Source organism: Myotis daubentonii, chromosome 9 (assembly GCF_963259705.1).
Source record: "Myotis daubentonii chromosome 9, mMyoDau2.1, whole genome shotgun sequence".
Taxonomy (NCBI): Eukaryota; Metazoa; Chordata; class Mammalia; order Chiroptera; family Vespertilionidae; genus Myotis; species Myotis daubentonii.
In genome coordinates, this window is record NC_081848.1 from 62,241,555 (window position 1) to 62,262,170 (window position 20,616).

Consider the following 20,616-nt stretch of genomic DNA (forward strand, 5'->3'; position numbering starts at 1 on the left):
GCTTATATGCTTTAATATAAGGAAAGTGCTCAGAACAGTGCCTGACATATAGTATGGGTTCAATAAATATTAGTTATTATTATACCAAAATTGCTGAATCTTAATGCCCCGGTATTTTAGAGGCATTTTAAGTCTATCCCTGACATTTCATAATGATTAAACAGGCCCAGCTAGAAATGATTTGCCTGAAGACATACAGCATTTCTGGACATTTTGGTATCTAGCCCAGTTATCCTTCCAGTAGCCTTTTAATAAATATTTATTGTAACTCAAATAATTGACACCAAAGTCTGAATTAATTCTTTTCAGTACTTACTGCAAAATCATGTTATTTCAGTTTTGTTGTTGGATTATTTTGAAGTTGAGATATGTAATCCCTCCAAGAAACCTAGTTGTGATGGGTTGAGGTATTTCTGATTCAGGATTAATATTTGGATTGTTCCTGTTCTCATGCATACAATACATTTTTCATCAAGCAGATAATCTCAGTCTCATGATACCTGTAGTGACCTAACCATTCACGTTGGTGACATAGATATCTCTAATTCCATTTCTTTACTGCTTCCTCCTTCTCAGGGGTGGATGCTAAAACTAGAGCAATGAATAGACTTTTTCTCCTGCATGCCATTCTACTTTTTTTTTTTAAGTGTATACATAGCTCAAGGATTACTATATTAAGAAGTTGTTGAATCAGTTTCATCACAGAGATGTGCAAACAGATGCCCTGAATCAACCTCTCCAAGCTATCTATAGTAATACTTTGACATCTTGGTCTTGGGGTTGACCTGAGTTTAATTCTTAGCTTTACCACCAGTAGCTATGTGACCTTGAGCAATTGACTCATTATCAAATATTTATTGAGTGTCCATTCTATTCCTATTATGGTGCTAGGTAATCACATAGAAAGCTGTATAAGAAAAATATCCTCTAAGTCCAAGTTTCAATAATTATATACGGAGGACAAAAGTGTTTACATTATTATATCATTCATAGGAATGTGATGAAGGTTAAAGTGTGATCACCTAAGGTAAAAAACATTTTGTGAATCATTAAGTTGGGCACTATTATCCACTGTGAGATCTTTGAAAGCAGGGACCACATATTACTTTTGTTGCCCTAATATTTAACATAGAACCTGATACACAGAAATGTTCAGAAAATGTCAGATTGATTTTCTTAAAAACTAGAGGCCAGGTGCACAAATTTGTGCACCAGTGGGGTCCCTTGGCCTGGCCTGCAGGATGGGGCTGAAACTGGCTCTCCAACATCCCCTGAGAGGACCCTGATTGCGAGAGGGTGCAGGCCAGCCTGAGGGACTTCACCAGTGCATGATCAGGGCAGGGGAGGGGTGCAGGAGGTTGGCCAGCGGGGGAGGGACCATGGGAGGGCTCCAGTGTGTGTCTGGCCCACCTTGCTCAGTCCCGATCGGCTGGACCCTAGCAGCAAGCTAACCTAACAGTTGGAGGTCTACTCCCTGGTGGTCAGTGCACAATATAGCGAATGGTTGAGCAGCCTTAGCATATCATTAGCATACTATGCTTTGATTGGTTGAATGGATGACCGGACACTAGCATTATTAGGCTTTTATTATATAGGATTTCAAAAGCAGCTATGTATTCATAGAAGAATATTATCAGTTTAAAGTTTAAACTTAAAATATAGATCATTTATTATTTTGATTCCACATATACTCAGAATTATGTGGAACATTCCTATGGGATTTCCTGGAAAAATGTGGTCTTAGACAGTTATATTTATATTTGCAGTGTTATCAGGAGGTCCTACTTTCTGCAATGTAATGTAGGGCTTAAATGAAAAGAAATTATAAAATTGATTAAATCTATTATGACCAAGAACTAGTATTATTTTTATGGAGCCAGAGCCACAATTAGCCTCTGGGTTTTAAAATAATTTAATTTAATGTCATATATAAATATATTTAGTGGCTGAATATATATTTTGTCCCTGAACTTTAATAGTCTTTGAATAATAAAATCTAATTGGCATAGTATTTAAGTTCTTAAAATCTTTCTAATTATTTGAAAAATATATACTTATTAATGTTATTAAATGGATTAGAAGTACAAACTTTAGCACACTAGACCACATCTAAAAATATTTCATGCTTTGTATTTCAAGTTAAGAATGTAAGAAGTAGGACTGTGCTCACAGCCCACAAAGGAGTGCACCTAGAGTGCCAAGCTCAGGTGACTGGGGAGGCTGAGCCACTGGGTCTTATAGGACACCTACTACAAAAGACCACTCTATTAACTCAAGGAGACATAGCAGCTCTACCCAGTACATAGAAATAAACATAGAGGAGCATCCAAAATGTGGAGGCAAAGAAACATGTCACAAATGAAAGAAATGTAAGAAAGCAAACTACTGGATGTAGAGTTCAAAACCACAGTTACAAGGTTACTCAAGAATCTTTTAGAAACCTCCAAGGAACTTAGTGAGACCTTCAAGGATCTTAGTGAGAATGCCAAAAAAATGGAAAAGGACCAGTCTGAAACTAAGCATATACTGACTGAAATAAAGAATAACACTGGTATACAGGGATTCAACAGTAGAGTAGAGGATTCCGAGAATCAAATCAAATGATTTGAAACATGAGGAAGCAAAAAATACCCAACCAGAAGAGCAAAAAGAATAAAAAAATATGAAGATAGTGTAAGGAGCCTCTGGGACAACTTCAAGCATATCACTATTTGCATTATTGGGGTGCCAGAAGAAGAGAGCAAGATATTGAAAAACCTATTTGAAGAAATAATGACAGAAAACTTCCCCTACCTGGTGAAATAGACTTATAAGTCCAGGAAGTACAGAGAGTCACAAACAAGAGGAACCAAAGAGGACCACACCAAGACACATCAGTATTAAAATGCCAAGGGCTAAAGACAGAGAATCTTAAAAGCAACAAGAGAAAAGGAGTTAGTTACCTATAAGGAAATACCCATAGGACTGTCAGTTGATTTCTCAACAGAAACTTTGCAGGCCAGAAGGGAGTGGCAAGAAATATTCAAAGTGATGAATAGCAAGAACCTACAACCAAGATTACTCTACCCATCAAAGCTATTATTTAAAATTGAAGGTCAGATAAAGAGCTTCACAGACAAGAAAAAGCTAAAGGAGTTCATCACCACCAAACCAGTATTATAAGAAATCTTGAAGGGTATTCTTTAAGAAGTGGAAGAGGAAGAAAAAAAGATAAAAAATATGAACAATACAATGGCAACAAATACATACCTATCAACAATTGAATCTAAAAATCAAAATAAATGAATAAGAAATCTCATGAACAGAATAAACATGAATAAAATAGAATCAGAGTCATAGAAATGGAACAGACTGATGATTCTCAGAGGGAAGGGGGCAAGAAGAGATTAAATAAAGATCTTATCTGCATATATGCATTACCTATGGAAACAGACAATTGGGTGGTGAAGGCCTGGGGCAGGGCAGGAACCAGGTGGAGGGGGGCAATGAGGGAAGAAAAGAGGAACATCTGTAATACTCTCAACCATAAAGATTTTAAAAAAAAAGATTAATCTGGGGGTGGGGGGAGAATGTAGGAAGTGAGTCCAGCCTGTGTGGCTCAGTGGTTGAGCATCGGCCTGTGAACCAGAAGGTCACAGTTCATTTTCCAGTCAGGGCACATGCCTGGGTTGCAAGTTCGATCCCTGGTAGGGGCCATGCAGGAGGCAGCTAATCAGTGATTCTCAGCATTGATGTTTCTACCCCTCTCTCCCTCTCCCTTCCTCTGTGAAAGCAATAAAATGATTTAAAAAAAAAAAGAGAGAGAGAATGTAGGAAGTGAAATATTGGAAATATTGTAGACCAAAACATATCAGTATTGAACAACATTAACCTGACCCAAAAAATCAGATCCTAGAGATTATCCTTACTTTGTACTTACAGCCTTACACCTAATCACCCCTTTAAAAAGTAACAGCGCTCCAGATATACATAAACTAAATTCATGCTTGGTTTAGGAGATTACCTCCCAACATTCTTTCAAAATGAGAAATACACAGTAGTCAAAGGAATAAAACTCAGCAACTGAAAATTCCAGAAAAGCCCTTTTGGAGACAGGTTACTGGAAAATAGTATGGCTAAAAGAAATGTCCTTCTGACACACACTCAGCTAAGTAATTTGCATTTACAGAGGCAATGAATTTTTCTCCCACTGAACTTAAAAAAAAAAAAAGCAATGAAATTCCACTAAAATCTCACACTATCCATTTTAAGTTTTAATGAACATTTTTCAAGAGGTCGGAAAGGCCATGTTTTCTTTTCCTTAGAATAAAACCATTAGCTCTTTGCCATAATCTTCTTGTCATATTACATAATGACCATGCTGAGGTTTGAAGCTAATGAGAACTGCCACCAGGAGAAAGATCCACATGCCTTTTCCTTTTCTGGATGCACCACTTGAATATGCTAGTGAGCACTCAATTTTGCTAGAAAATTCGGTATGTCTCCCTAGGGCATCAGTTTGGCTAAGGTCAACATTGTTTTACAATTAAATATTATTTTATATGAAAATAAATGCAAATATATCAGAGTAGGTAAAATGCATATTAATTAAAAAATTCAAATGTCAGAGTTAACGATCTGAATTTTGAGTTAATGATTGCTCTCTTTATTTGAAAAACACTGCTGACTTTCCATCAGACATTTTCTATTTATTTATTTATTTACTTTTTAATATATATATTTTTTTATTTTAGAGAGGAAGGGAGAGGGAGATAGAGATAGAAACATCAATGAGAAGAGAAAATCATTGATCGACTGCCTCCTGCACACCCCACAGCGGGGATTGAGCCTGCAACCTGGGTGTGTGCCCTGACCAGGAATTGAACCATGACCTCCTGGTTCATAAGTTGATGCTCAGCCAATGAGTCACACCATCTGGGCTTCCCTTTATTTTTAAATACTTGGTTGTACTTAGTGATTTTATTTATTTATTTAAAACTTAATTTAAGGTGCCATTTTATCTATCAGAAGAGACTGGGGTGATTTGGTCATTATAGACGTACACACTTGGAGTTAGGCCAGTTCATGTGTGACAGGTTAGTACCCCCACACCACTTTCTTTGTGCTGGTGACCTGGCTGCTGGAATTTCTCTCTTCCCTCTGGGAGGGAGAGGCATACACACCTACTTCCCAAGTCTCAGTGTCCCTAGTAGCTTTCATCCCTCACCTTATGTGCAACCATTATCCTTTACTATAATAGTAAGCATTTAATTTATCTTTCTCATTTACTTTATGCTTGTTGTGTATACCTATATAATAAAAGGCTAATATGCAAATCGACCAAATGGTGGAACGACTGGTCTCTATGACGCTCATTGGCCACCAGGGGGAAGACACTCAACCCAGGAGCTTCCCCCTGGTAGTCAGTGCATTCCCACAGGGGGAGCGCCGCTTAGCCAGAAGCTGGGCTCCACGGCAGTGCTAAGGACCCCTCAGGGGATGTCCACCTTCTGGCTGACATCATTTGGACATCCATCAGTCAGACATCCCTCGAGGGCTCCCATACTGTGAGAGGGCATGGGCCAGGCTGAGGGGGACCGCCCCAACCCCCACCACCAAGTGCATGAATTTTGTGCACTGGGCCTCTAGTTTAGTTTATAAAAACTATCATCAGCCTCAAGAGTTTACCATTCCTCATGAGTACAAATGCCTAAACCTCTTTTATTTTGGGCTGTATTTAAGCATTGCTCCTTAGAAAGCGCTATCAATGAGAGCACTCAGGAAAATCCCCCACATACAGCATACTTGTCTTGATGTTTAATTAAACACCCATAATTTCAGATGATTGTGATATTCACTCTTAATTAGATACCTCTAGATTAAATGATTTGGCCCCTTCAGATCTGGATAAAGGCAGTCATCCAAGCACCCTGAATCAACAATGCCAAACATTTAAAATAATTAATGTTGAAGTCGTGATAGAATTTCCTGAATAACTGATAGAATCAATGGTATATTTTGGCAGTGTATATGCATGGCAATTATTTAGAGACTGAATTCATCTAAATTACTTCCAGAAGATGTAAGTTTTAGAAAGTACTGCCCAGAAAGATGGACATTTCTCATTCCAGTTGTCACACTAAACTTTCTAGAAAATTAGGTAAGAAGGTAGAATGGAGTGAAGTTATCTACCATACAGGAGCCAAACATATTATAAATCAAGGAAGGAGCATCTTAAAGGCCATTTTGCAATTGCAATCTGATAATTGTTACCTAGAAAAACACAGACTGTATGTAAAAGAAATCTTTTTATGTACAAAATAAAATGCCCTTTTTCTGGACATTTTGAAGAATACTCCAAAATGGAATTTTATTTAAATAGTATTGTGATTGGAATTGGACTGGTGACCCTTCGGTGCATGGGATGATGCTCAACCAACTGAGCCACTCCAGCCAGGGCACATGCCCGGGTTCAGTCCCCAGTCAGGGTGTGTACTGCAAGCAACTGATTGTTTCACTCCCACATGGATGTTTCTCTTGCCATCTCCCTTCCTCTATAAAATAAATAAAACCATATTAATTCATATTGTGATTGTAATACCACCCTTCAAAGTAAAGTACTTCAAACTTCTCTTCTTTAGTGAATTAAATATTAACCTTAACTGAGTTCTCTGGATTTGATTGGTATGAATTGTGAGTTTTATTTCCTGTCTTAATAGAACATGATAGCATTTTTTTTTCTTTTTAAGTACTTCCATGATATTGTGGGTGGCAACATACTATAAACTTAAAATACACTTTTTAAAATTAATTGTCTGTGGTTATAAGGTGGGTCCAGGAAGGTTGTCATAACTCTTGGAAATGTGAAAAATTCATATCTAAAATCTATGTTCTCATAACAATTGCATAGAATTAAACTTATGGGGTACACACTATATAACTATTTCTTCCTCCAGTGCCTGTATCTTACTATGTATCTTACATTTCTTCCTTAGTATTTTGATTACATGTATGTATGTTGGAAAAAACATTGAGTTATTACTAATTGTTCTCATTTTTGATGCCTTAAAAATATATTAATGTCTCCCAAAATCATCACCATCTTTATCCAAAAAAAGTTTGTTGCACACTTATAGTTTTTTAGGTGCTACACATAAAAAAAGTATGACACAGTCCATATGACCCTAAAGAAACTTAGGTTTTTGTTTCAGAGACATTGGGATACATACATAAAAAGATAAATAATATTAAAAAGTAGCATGGAGTATGTGCCAAATGAATCAGTAAGCTCTATCACAGTCTAGAAGAAGAAATTATCACCAAGCATTCAACAGTACAGTATTTATATGACAGAAAAAGGGAGTGGGACAGGAAGAGAACAAATAGAATGAATATTAATTTGGGGGAATGGGATTTATGCACTGAGGATATAGATGTTTTTAGTGAGATGTTTTCTGTCTGCTACAGACAGAATTAGAAGTCTTTGAATATATCGATTTTGATTGTCTCCTCGTCCATAAATTCTGTAATCATTGGGATTTTATCTATTTTATTTGTTTGTATCACAGGTGTCTATAACAGTGCCTGACATTTAATAGTTGCTCAGTAGGTATTCATTTGTTATTATTTTTTGTAGTTGAGCACTAGCCATTAATTTCTATGGCTATTTTTATAACTCACAGTAGCCATAGGATTATCTATTACCTCCTTGTGAGTGGAAAAGTTATGAGGCTTTCCAGAACAGGGGAAGATTACTCTACTGAATAAATTTTGAAAGGATTACTGAGAGATAGAAATACAGTTGCATTTTATCATTTCTGAAATGTATTTTATTCAATGTGTGAGTTGTGAATCAATGACTAAATCAGTTTTTAAAAAGTATTTCCTGAAGGGAAAGAAAACGGCCAGAAAAGATAATTCTATCAAAGATTTTGAGCAAGGATATCTTTAAATGATGTTTAAAAGTGATCATAATTAATGTGAAAATTAAAATAGCTTGGATATACACACGCACGCACACACACACACACTGTATATAACTATGTCTTCAAAGAGCTCTGTGTAGTATGGTAAACATTAACATATCAAAATGTGAACAGTTCTCAAACTATAACAGGGGCACGATAAAATGGGGGAAGAAATGTAGCCCACTAGGGGCACATAAAAGAAGTTGGAGAAAAATTCTTTATGGTTCAGAGGTCACAGCCTGTATGCCCTGCATTTGATGTGTTTGCACAAATCCTTGCCATTGCTTCCAACTCCCAACTGACAGTGACCAAATGATAACCAATGTATTTAAGGGAAGAAAAATAGCTTGCAGCAGAGGGAGAGAGGTAACATTTATTGAGGGCCTTCCTATGCCTAGGCATTTTTGTAGATATTCTCATGCACATTAATTATATTACTCTTTACAAAAGCTCTGTGAGGTTGAAGTTGCTCTGTTGTCTGCATAGTACAAATGAGGATTCTGAGTCTTGAGGGAATAAATAATTAGAAAGTTAATAGTCTGATTCAATCTGACTTCAGAACTTGTTGAAATATTTCTGCTACACCAAGCTGCCTCAGAGGGGAAAGATTTAAATACCACGAGATATAGGGAGCTGAAACTGAGGGAAATGAAATAACTTGTCCAAATCCACAGGGGTAATTAGTAGCATTTCTAAGGCTAAGATGGATAAGTACTCTCCTTGACTACAAAATGTTCAACCCTGAACGTTGGATCCAGTTTATAATTTTGAGGGTAATCTACCCTTAACCCCTACCATTAGACTGTATGCAGTTAGAAGAATGATGAAGTTCTATGTCAATCCTAAATCAAATATACACAGTGCATAGTAGCTACTCTTACATCATCAGTCCCAATATATACTAGAGCACATTAGTCCTTCATAATAAAACAGATCCATAGCATGTACTCCAAGTGCAGTTGACTTGTCAGCGTCAAAGAACCTCAAAATGGCTTACCATAGTCAAAGAACCTCAAAAATGGCCTTCAACAACTAAGGTATTACTGGCAATCTATTGCTAAGTGCCTTGACTTTACTTGGGGTTGGGTTGCAGAACCATTCTCTTGTGCTCTGAGTCACAAGCACCATTCTACTTTCAACTGGGGGATCCTACGGTAATGACAAATGATGATGACAGTGATCTGACATAAATTGTGCCTGTGTAGTTATGTCTACATATCCTGGTTTGGCTTTATTTTTTTTAAAATATACTTTATTGACTTTTTACAGAGAAGAAGGGAAAAATAGAGAGTTAGAAACATCAATGAGAGAGAAACATCAATCAGCTGCCTTCTACACACCTCCATGACCACCATGATCCTTCCTGGCTAGTTAACACTTTTCTGTTACTTGTTTTATAACATTTGTAAATTGCATATGCAAAAATATTGAACATTCAAATTTGAAAGAAAGAAAAGGGGGGGGGGGCGGGGAAGAAGTGGAGAGAGGACCTGAGGAAGAAAGGTAGAGAGAAAAGAGAGAAGAAAGAAAGGCAGAAAAAAAAAGGGGAGGGAGGCAGGGGACCTGCCTGTCCAGGAAAATTAGCCACAACATAATTTATATCCTATATAATAAAGAGCTAATATGCTAATTAGACTGGACAGTGGAAAGACCTTCTGGAATGACCAGTGGGTGGGGGGCGGGGCCGCAAGGCAGCCTGGGCTGCGATGGCTGAGGCAGCCGTAGCTGTGAGAGCCTACTCTTGCACAATTTTCATGCATCAGGCCTCTAGTATGAAATAACTCCCCAGGGTCTGAAGTTAAGGCTAAGTTTTCAACAGATTGGTCAGTAAACTTTGTAGATGATTTCTTTACTCTGAGAACAGTCTAGTAATTCTAGAAACATATGACTGATGTAGCATCAGAAAACTCTGCCTTAAACACATGGTTTACTTTATGGCGTGGCCTCATGTTACTTTTCTTCCATATGATAATCTCATACTTGTATAGCATTATGCTGAGTTTTGTACCACAAAGATTACATTTTTGTTATTTATTCATAGTGAGGCAAAAAACTATATGAATATTGTGTATTAAACAGTTATGTTTAAGGGCACTCAAGAATGCAAACATCCATAAAATATTATTTTTATTTTACAAGTATATTAGTGTCAAACAGGATAGTAGCTATGATTTATTTGAGGGTTTTGCTACAGTGTAAAGATTTCTGTGGTTAAAGGTAATAGCTGATCCTAAAAGGATTATAGAAAATATGTAGGGCAGAAATTGTACTTAGGTCTGAAATAATTAAACGGAACGAAACTGCACTAGTACAGTTATGGAGGAAACAGGCTTAGCAGTGGTATACATGAAAACGAATCCAGGGTATTAGACAGTGTAAGCACACATTGTGAAATAAACTCTAAAACTATTTTGATCTTGAGCTGTATTAATATAATAACTAGAACAAGAGGGGCAAGAATTTACTTTATTCTATACTGATCATTGTGGAATTTAGATCTAGGGACATCATCAAACTGGAACACATTCAGAAAAGAGCAACTAGCACAGTGAAAGAATTTTTGTATGGAGAATAGCAGAAGAAATGAGTTGTTTTATTTAGAGAAAAGAAGACTCGAGGACCATGACAGCTATAATAGTTATGATGTTTTTCATCGCAGGTAAAAGAAAAAACAACTCAAACGGGTTTTGATAATCAAGGTAATTTATGGGTTCATATAACTCACAAGTTCAGAAACAAGTTGGATTTTAGGTGAGGCTCAATCTAGCGACCTGGTTATTCTTTCTCTCTACTTTGTCTTCTACAGTTTTGGCTAAAACTACTGCCACCCTTTTCCTTCCTTGGGTCATCATCTCTGCTGGTGATAATCAGGGCTGTGTGCTTCTTTCATATCAGGCGAAATTCCAAAAAACTTTGTTCTGCCAGTAACTCATTGGAAGAAAGAATTATTCCTTCCAATTCCTAGCAAATATCTCTTGTATCTCATCAGCCTGAGTTGTCACACATGCCAGTCTCTGAACAAATTACAGAGGCTTTGGACCTAGTGTGTGCAAATTTGCTTAACTTACCAGAAATCTACCTCTTCAATTGAAATAGTATATCCATCAGAATTCTCAAGAAAAACAAAATCAATAAGATATACACACATATACCCACACACAGACATGTGTGTGTGCATATATATACATACATAAAGAGATTTATTTCAAGAATTTGGCTCACACAATTGTGGGGACTGGCAAGTCTGAAATTGGTAGGGCAGGCCAGCAGGCTGGAAACTGACATGGGCTGATAATGCAGTCGTGAGGAAGAATGTCTTCTTCCTCTGGGAAACCTCAGTTTTTGCTCTTAAGTTCTTTCAGCTAATTGGATGAGTCACATCCACATTACTAAAGATAATATATTTTACTTAATATTAACCATATCTACAAAATACCTGACGGCAATCCTTAGATGTGTGTCTGATTGAATATTTGAGCATATCTAAGTTGAGGTAAATATCAGATATCAGTTTCTCCCAAAATATATGGCTGACGTTTTGAGATCCTGTTGAAACAAAAAGATTGGCAACTAAGAGGAAGGTAACAAATACCCCTTACCATAGCTAATTGTAGATATGTGAAACGCTGCCTTGGGTTATAGGCTTTCAACTGTTTTACATGGACTGATACCAAGGACAATAGAACTAGCAAGGAGACAGCTATCAACTTAACTAAAAGAGAATTGGCTTTATAAAAAAAAAAAGCATACAAAACTAGTGAATTCTTATTACTGGGTGTTCATACATGAGCTAGATTACTGTGCTATAAGGTCTAAAATTAAAGCCAAAATGTGTTCTTAATCTGGGGAAAACTGAGAGACCCTGGAATAGCCTAGCCATAAGTTCTCCCCACTCTACTCCCACCTACAAGCTTTCTTAACCAAATGACCCTCCTTATCAAAGGGATCAGGTACAATATCTGCTTATTTCTGAGTAGCAGGTGTCAGTACCCTGCCAGCCATCAAATTATTCAATAAAGTAAATCACATCATCCCGTGAGAACCAAGAGAACCCCAGCATATAACCTCCATTTAGCTATGTGTGGCTTGCGGTATTTTCCTCCCCTGGGCTGGGAGTATATGAGATTAATAGACTCCTGTCCGTCTCATCTGTGCAGTGTCAGGTGCCCTCTATTTGGCCATTTCCATAATCCTAGCGTGGGAATCCTTCCCTCACCATTGAGGTGAATGGGAGGTGATTAAAACAACGACTTTTCTCTCCCTACCTAGCAGCGATGGTGGAGAGAGAAAAGATTCAACATCAATTAAATAATTGGAATGAATGATTTGTGAATTGCCCCCCAACCCCAAAATTCAATTATTTATGTTTCTAATGCTAGTATTAGCACTCCATCTGTATTTTCCAAATACAGACATACCTCAGAAAGATTGCAAGTTCACTTCTAGACCACTGCAGTAAAGTGAATATCTCAAGTGAGTCACATGAATTTTTTGGTTTCCAATTGCATATACTGTAAATTTCTTGGTTTCCCAGTTTATACTGTAGTCTATTATGTGTGCAACATATTATGTCTAAAAAATGTACATATCATAATTTAAAAAATACTTTTCTGTTAAAGCAAAATGCTAAACCACTATCTGAGTCTTCAGTGAGTTGGGATCATTTTACTGGTGGAGGGTCTTGCCTCATTATCAATGGCTGCTGACTGATCTGGTCAAGTGGTGGTTGCTGAAGGTTGAGGTGGCTGTGGCATTTTCTTAAAATAAGACTACAGTGAAGTTTGATTCATCGATAGACTCTTTTCTTTCACAAACAATTTCTTTATAGCATGTAGTCTTGTTGGTAGCATTTTACCCACAATAGAACTTCTTTAAAATTTGGAGTCAATCCTCCCAAAACCTGTTGCTGCTTTATCAACTAAGTTTATGTAATATTTTAAATCCTGTGTTATCGTTTCAATGGTCTTCACAATATCTTCTCCAGAAGTAGATTCCATCTCAACAAACCACTTTGCTTGCTCATCTGAAAGAAGCAGCTCCTCATCTATTAAAGTTTTATGATGAGATTGTAGCAATTCAGTCACACCTTCAAGCTCCACTTCTAATTCTAGTTCTCTTGCTATTTCCATGACATCTGCAGTTACTTCCTCCCCTGAAGTCTTAAACCCCTCAAAGTCATTTATGAGGGTTGGAATCAACTACTTCCAGACTCCTGTTAATGATGATATTTTGATCTCTTCCTATGAATCATAGGTGTTCTCGATGACATCTAAAATTCATCTAAAATGGTGAATCTTTGTCAGAAGGTTTTCAATTTACCTTGCCCAGATCCACCACAGGAATCACTGTCTATGGGAGCTATGGCTTCACAAAATGTATCTACACTAATAAAAGAGAAAAATGGTAATTGGCGTACGAGCTACCCTTTTCATTGGCTAATCAGGGCTATATGCAAATTAACTGCCAACAAGATGGCGGTTAACTGCCAACAAGATGGCGGTTAACTGCCAACAAGATGGCGGTTAATTTGCATATGTAGGCACAATGCAGGGAGGCGAAAGGGAAAGCAGGAAGAAGGCCCCTGCCACTGACAGTGATTGGGAACCCAGGGGGGAGCTAAGAGCTGGGGGGCAGGGCCAGGGCATGGCTTGGCCCTGCCCCCCAGCCATGATCAGAGAATCAGGTGCCTTTTCCGCCCTGGCCAGTGATAGCAGGAAGTAGGGGTGGAGCTAGCGATGGGAGCTGGGCACGGTCGAAGCTGGCAGTCCCAGGAGCTAGGGGTCCCTTGCCTGGGCCTAAAGCGAAGCCCACGATCGCGGGGCCGCTGCAGCTGCGGGTCCCCGCTGCCCGGGCCGGACGCCTCAGCCAGAGGTGTCCTGCAGGGGTGGGGCAGAGCCCGCGCAATCGTGGCACCCCCCGCTGCCACTGCAGGTCCCCGGGGCCGATCCTGCGATTGGAGGGTGATGGGGGTCAACGCCTGAAGGGCTCCCAGTATGTGAGAGGGGGCAGACTGGGCTGAGGGACACTCCCCCCACACACACACACCCAGTGCACGAATTTCGTGCACCGGGCCCCTAGTTTCTTAATAAAACTTGAAATTCAGAATTACTCTTTGACCCATGGACTGCAGAATGGGTGTTGTGTTAGCAGGCATGAAGACAGCATTAATATCCTTGTACATCCCATAAGAGCTCTTAGATGACCAGGTAAATTATCAGTGAACACTACTATTTTGATAGGAATCTTTTTTCCTAAGCAGTTTGTCTCAACAGTGAGCTTAAAATATTCAGTGAACCATATTGTAAGCAGATGTGCTATCATCCAGGCTTTGTTGTTTTATTTTTAGAGCACAGGCAGAGAAGATTTAGCATAATTCTTAAGGGCCCTAGGATTCTTGGAGTGGGATGAACATTGGTTTCATCTCAGAGTCACCAGGTGCATTAGCCCCTAACTAGAGAGTCAGCCTGTCCTTTGAAGTTTTGAAGCCAGGCATTGACTTCTCCTCTCTAGCTGTTAACATCCAAGGAGCCATCATCTTCCAATAGAAGGTTCTTCCTCCTCCACTGAAAATCTGTTGTTTAGTCTAGCCACCTTCATTAATTATTTTAGCAAGATCTGGATAATTTACTGCTTCACCTTGGAGATGGCTTTTTCCCATAAACTTCATGAACCAACCTCTGGTAGTTTCAAACCTTTCTTCTGCAGTTTTCTCACCTCACTCAGCCTTCGTGGAATTGAATTGAGAAAGGGCCTTGCTCTAGATTAGGTTTTGGTTTAAGGGAATGTTGTGGCTGGTTTGATCTATCTAGACCAGTGGTCGCCAACCTTTTGGACCTCCAGTTGGTGACCACTGATCTAGACCACCAAAACTTTCTCTACATCATCAGTAAGGCTGTTTTAATTTCTTATAATTTGTGTGTTCCACTGGAGTAGCATTTTTAATTTTTTAAAGAACTTTTCCTTTGAATTCACAACTTGGCTAACTGGTGCAAGAGGCCTGCCTTTAAGACTATTTCAGTATTGTCATTCCTTCCTCACTAAGCTTAATCATATATAGCTTTTCACTTAAAGTGAGAGATGTATAATTCTTCCTTTCCCTTGAACACTCAGAGAACATTGTAGGCTAATTAGTTGGCTGTATAATTTCAGTATTGTTGTGTGTCACAGAATAGGAAGGTCCAAGGAAACAGTATGAGATGGGAGAATGACTTGTCAATGGAGCAGTCAGAACACACACATTTATTAATAAAGTTCACCATCTTACATTGGTATGATTTGTGGCACCCTAAAACAATTACAATAGTAACATCAGACATCACTTATCATAGATTATTGTAGCAAATATAATCATGATGAAAGAGTTTAAAATATTACAAGAATTATCAAAATGTTGTGACACAGAGACACCAAATCAGCACATGCTATTGAAAAAATGGCACTGCTAGACTTGCTGGATGCCAGGTTGCCAGAAACCTTCAGTTGTTAAAATAAAACAAAAACAAAAAAACACCAAAAACAGTATTTTCAAAGCACAGTAAAGCAAGGTGCATGCCTATACAGACGTAGCAATTTGTTTATCTGTCCACTGTCAGTTACCACCTATCAGGTCGTTATGCAAACTATTTATTCATTTCTTCCTTTCAGCTCAAAGTTCAGAATGTCATGCCTTTTTAATCATTTTATTAATCATTATTATATACCTCCAAATAATTGGTGAGTGAATCTGAAAATAGCTGTCTTCATTGAAATAAAATAAAAACACACACAATGATCTGTGAATTTCTTCTTAAATGACATAATATAGGGTGTCCCCCAAAAATGTATACACACACTTTGAATAATTATAAAAACAGTTTTTATTAAAATACATTTCATTTTCAGAATTGAGCTAGCATCTGTTAGAGTGTGTATACACTTTTTGGGACACCCTGTGTATAAAATAAAACATAAATATAAATTCCCCAACACTGTCAAAATCCACACTCACCCTACCCACCTGTAGATGGAGGGAATGAGGTCTTGGGAATGTTGCCCAATTTTTCTCTTCTCGTTCCCTTTCCAAATGCATGCCAGTTGCCCTAAGGCTTCAGAAGATCCCTGAAGGCAGCATCTCACTTTGTGTAGGAAAGAGAATTAGTATAGCTGCAAGGTGATCCCAACTTCTTGCCATTCTGTTGATTTTGAATGCTCATTCACTATAGATTCCCTGCTGAGAGCTAAAACATTGCCTCTGCAAGAAGGCATTTATTTTAGGTACAGTTTCATTCTTCAGATGTGCAGCTTCACAGCACTGCTATTGTAAATTATAGGGAAAATATGGAGAAAGTTAACATGGTTGGCTTAAAGATGTTTGACATCTTTTTCTGGTGATTTCTGTTTTATTTCTTAATGTATTTAAATTGGCTTGCTCATTAAATTTATGAGATAATAATTGACATACATCACTGTATACATTTAAGTTGTACAGTATAATGATTTGACTTATATATATACTGTTCCTTGGAATGAGAGTTCTTAGGGGTTACTTTCTTTTTAATCCTCACCTGAAGACACATTTATTGACTTTTTCAGAGAGAGAGAGAAATAAAAACACCAGTGTGTGAGAGATAAACATCCATTGGCTGCCTTCCACATGCGCCTGACTGTGTGGTCGAACCTACAACCCAGGTATGTGCCCTGACCAGGAATTGAACCTGTGACCTTTAGGATGATGCTCCAATCAACTGAGCCACACCGGCCAGGGCAGGAGTTACTTTTTTAGCAGCTTTCATATATACCATACATGAGTGTAAACTACTGTAGTAATCTGTTGTACAAACATCTGTAGTACTTATTTATTTGAAAGTTTGTACCTTTTGACCACCTTCATCCAAATTCCCTACCCCATCCCTTGCCTCTAATAACCATGAATCGGATCGCTTCTTCTGTGAATTTGGGTTCCTCTCTCTTTTTTTTTAGACTCCACATATAAGTGCGATCATACATAATTTATCTCTTTCTTAATTATTTTACTTAGCATTATTTCACCCTTGTTGTTGCAAATGGCATAATCTTCTTATTTTTTATGGCAGAATAATATTTTGTAACTTCTTTATCTATTCATTCACTGATGGATACTTGTTTCCATGCTGTGGCTATTGCAAATAATGCTGTTATAAACATGGGGGCGGGGGGTGCAGATAACTGTTCACAATGGTGTTTTCATTTCCTTTGGATATATTCTTAGAAGTGGAATTGCTGAATCACATGGAAGTTCTAATTTTAATTTTTTTCAGAACCTCTATAACTAGTGGCTTTATTAGTTTACATTCAAACCAACAGTACACAAGAGTTCCCTTTTCTCCACATCCTTACCAGCATTTGTTATTTCTAAATTTATTCTTTTTATAGGTTTGTATATGCTTCTTTTCCTGACACATAGATTTAATAATTTTTTAAAGAAAAAATGAAATACCTGGCCTGACAAAGGAAATGTTTAAATTTATCAACTTATTGTATACTTTCACAAAAGCATAAAACAAATTGTGTTCATTAGCAAGAATAAAATTACATTAAATCAACTCTGGTGTTGGAACCAAAGATGTAGAATTTCCGTACCCATCTGTCTTTATATAGTATTAAGCATGCTGTTGGCATTTAGTAAATATGTATTGGTTAAATCATTTAATAATAGGATGTGCTGCTTCCATTGACCATAGACCTTAGAAAAGACTTTTGTGTAACAGCAGTGTTTTCTTCATCTCCTCGGTTTGTCCACAGTAAACAGATCCGAGCTATGCTAGGCCGGTTCAGCCAGGCCGAAGGCTTATTAATGAAAGCTGGAGTGCAGCCAGGAACGCTGGATGGAGTTCTTTTCGATCTTGGATGTTCCTCCATGCAATTTGATGCTCCTGAAAGAGGTTTTTCCCTTCGGAATGATGGCCCTTTGGACATGAGAATGGATGGTGGCAGGTGAGTATCAATAAAGCATTTCTCCACACAACAAGAAATCGATTTCTCAAAAGCACTCTGAATTTAATTTCCCTTTAAGACTGCAGAATTCCCATTACACGCCATACCCAACACTATCCATATATAATAAATCAGTTTTGTTTGATACTCATTAAAGTTTTCAGTGTTTCTCTAGATTTGGGATTCTGAAAGAAAAACCATTGCTGTCTACACAAACAAGTGAGGAGGATAACCTCCACACTGATTATCTTTTTTATGGACAGTCGTGCTTTGATATGACCTTTTAACAGAGATTGTGACCCATACTTGTCAGAATCTTTTTGTTTTGAGTCTTAAACCTTCTTTTGCTCAAGTTGGCATTCATAGAATGGAGAATGTGATCATAAAAGAAAATAATAAAAATCTTTTAAAAACCAGTGACTAATAGTGAAGGTCAAATATTTTTTCATGTTTGGAGATTGAGGTTTAGAAGACATACTAAAATCTCAAGCAAATTTTGGCTATTCTTGATGTCTTGCTAAGGAGGATGCCTTCTGAAATACAATGAACAGAGCTTCTAGTTAATAGTAGTAAACCCCCATACTGTTAATGTAAAGATCTGTCAGCAAATTTTAGTGTGAGAATCAGGGTTCCCGAGATTCTCCCCTAAGAACATGAAAATAAGATTGCCTTTGAGAACGAAACTCTTAATATGTAATGGATGAGATTTAGAGTTGAGAAAATATCTTAAAAAGCTGGTAGACTTCCATTGAGTTAGCATAGACTGTAACTTAGCCACAAATATTAACAGATCTGGAGAAAGTATGTGCCGTTCAGAAAGTGGGAGTTGATTCACATGAATTTATAGAAAAAGAAGAGTCAGAGATGTAAACAAGTGCATTGCTAATCCAAGTGGTGTTATGGGAGAGGGGAAGTGGTCAGTCAAATCATGAAGGCTGATATGTCCCTGTGTTGAATGTGGATGCAACAGGCTTTCTTAACTTGTTGCCATTGAACATTAGAATCTTACAGCATAGTTTGATTTGTGCTATCCCAATTTCAACAACAGCTTTTAGATCATAATAAGGTTTCATGCAGCAGAAAGAAATTAGCAGATTCAAGGACCTGTGGGAAGAGCCCTATTGTCAGGTGTAGTCTTCACTATAAGGCAATAAATAAATTCACACTTAGGTTAATATTTTCTTTGTAAGTTCGTGATCTCTGGAGAACCGATGAAATCCCTTAACCTATTAAGTTGGGGTGGGGAACAGATTCTGTATCTTGACTTTTTGTTTTTGTTAATCCTCACTTGAGGATATTTTTCCTTTTTTTTTTTTTTAGGGAGAGTAGAAGAGAGAGGGAAAGACAGAGAGAAACATCGATGTGAGAAAAACACATCGATTGGTTGCCTCCTGCAGGAGCCCTAACCAGGGCCCGGGCCGAGGAGGAGGCTCTCACCAAGGTACATGTCCTTAACCTTTGGTCCTGGGATCTTTGGTCCACAGGCCAACGCTCTATCCACTGAATCAAACCAGCTAGGGCTGTTTCTTGACTTCTACACCATATAAATGCCTATTCTGAAGCCTCCTAGAAGCCCTCTGGCTTTCAGCGTGTTCCCCCTTTGGCCTTGTAGCACTAACATTAGATAAAATAAAATTATGCCTATTATCCACTGAACTATATTTAAGAAACAACATTTTTCATACTTGAAAGTAGAAAGGTATTATCAAAAATTGCTAAGTACATCCATACTAATTTTAGAACTGTCCAATTTGAGGTGAAATCCATACTATGGAATCTGAGGTTATCATCATTCACAAGGTTCATTCTAATACTCAGTGGTTTGGGCAGTTGAATTTACAAGTAGGTAAGATCTAGCAGGGATTGTGTCGATTATGTCAAAAATGATGATTGTCAAATCCAAGAATGGGAAAAATCTAAGGGACATGGACAGGCATTGAGCTTCCCTATGGGCTGTTATTCTATGTGTTTTATGATTATATGCACCCTTACCTCTCTCAACAATTCTATGAGGTAAGCATTGTTACTTTTGTTCACAGGTTAGAAATTGAGGAAATTGAGGCTCCACTATATTAACAAGCTTACCCAATATTAAAGCCAGGATTCTAATCTAGGTCAGTTTGACTCTAAAGACCAAATCTTTATCCCTAAAGCTATTATTGAAGGAGCAAAGCCTATTGAGATAGAAACCAGAGTACCGTGTAGGACAGTGATGGCGAACCTTTTGAGCTCGGCGTGTTAGCATTTTGAAAAACCCTAACTTAACTCTGGTGCCGTGTCACATATAGAAATTTTTTGATATTTGCAACCATAGTAAAGCAAAGATGTATATTTTTGATATTTATTTTATATATTTAAATGCCATTTAACAAAGAAAAATCAACCAAAAAAAATGAGTTCGCATGTCACCTCTGACACACGTGTGATAGGTTCGCCATCACTGGTGTAGGATGTTCATTGGTCTGGGGGTGCCATGCATCCAGGAAAAAAAAAAAAGATTTGAGAGAGGGAGGGAGGGAGGGAGGGAGAGAGAGAGAGAGAGAGAAATGGAGATGGAGATGGAGATGGAGATGATGGCAAAATAGGGGACAAGCCAAGGACAACAAAATTTTCTCCTGGAGGACCTAGGCATTCTAACGAAGTGCAATGAAGTAGATTTAAGGAAGGATTTAAGTGTTTCTTAAATCTGATTTGATCCTCAGTTCTTAAAGATGCCATA

General features: G+C 37.8%; 1 protein-coding gene across 4 annotated transcripts in view; it reads left to right on the top strand.

The window, feature by feature from the left end:
• Positions 1–20,616, top strand: part of METTL15 (methyltransferase 15, mitochondrial 12S rRNA N4-cytidine) — a 193,495-nt gene that overhangs the window by 128,465 nt on the left and 44,414 nt on the right. For all 4 annotated transcript variants that reach the window (XM_059709181.1, XM_059709180.1, XM_059709183.1 and 1 more), the window contains one exon: positions 17,706–17,897. In XM_059709181.1, the coding sequence (XP_059565164.1) occupies positions 17,706–17,897 (192 nt within the window). The remainder of the gene's footprint in view (positions 1–17,705; positions 17,898–20,616) is intronic.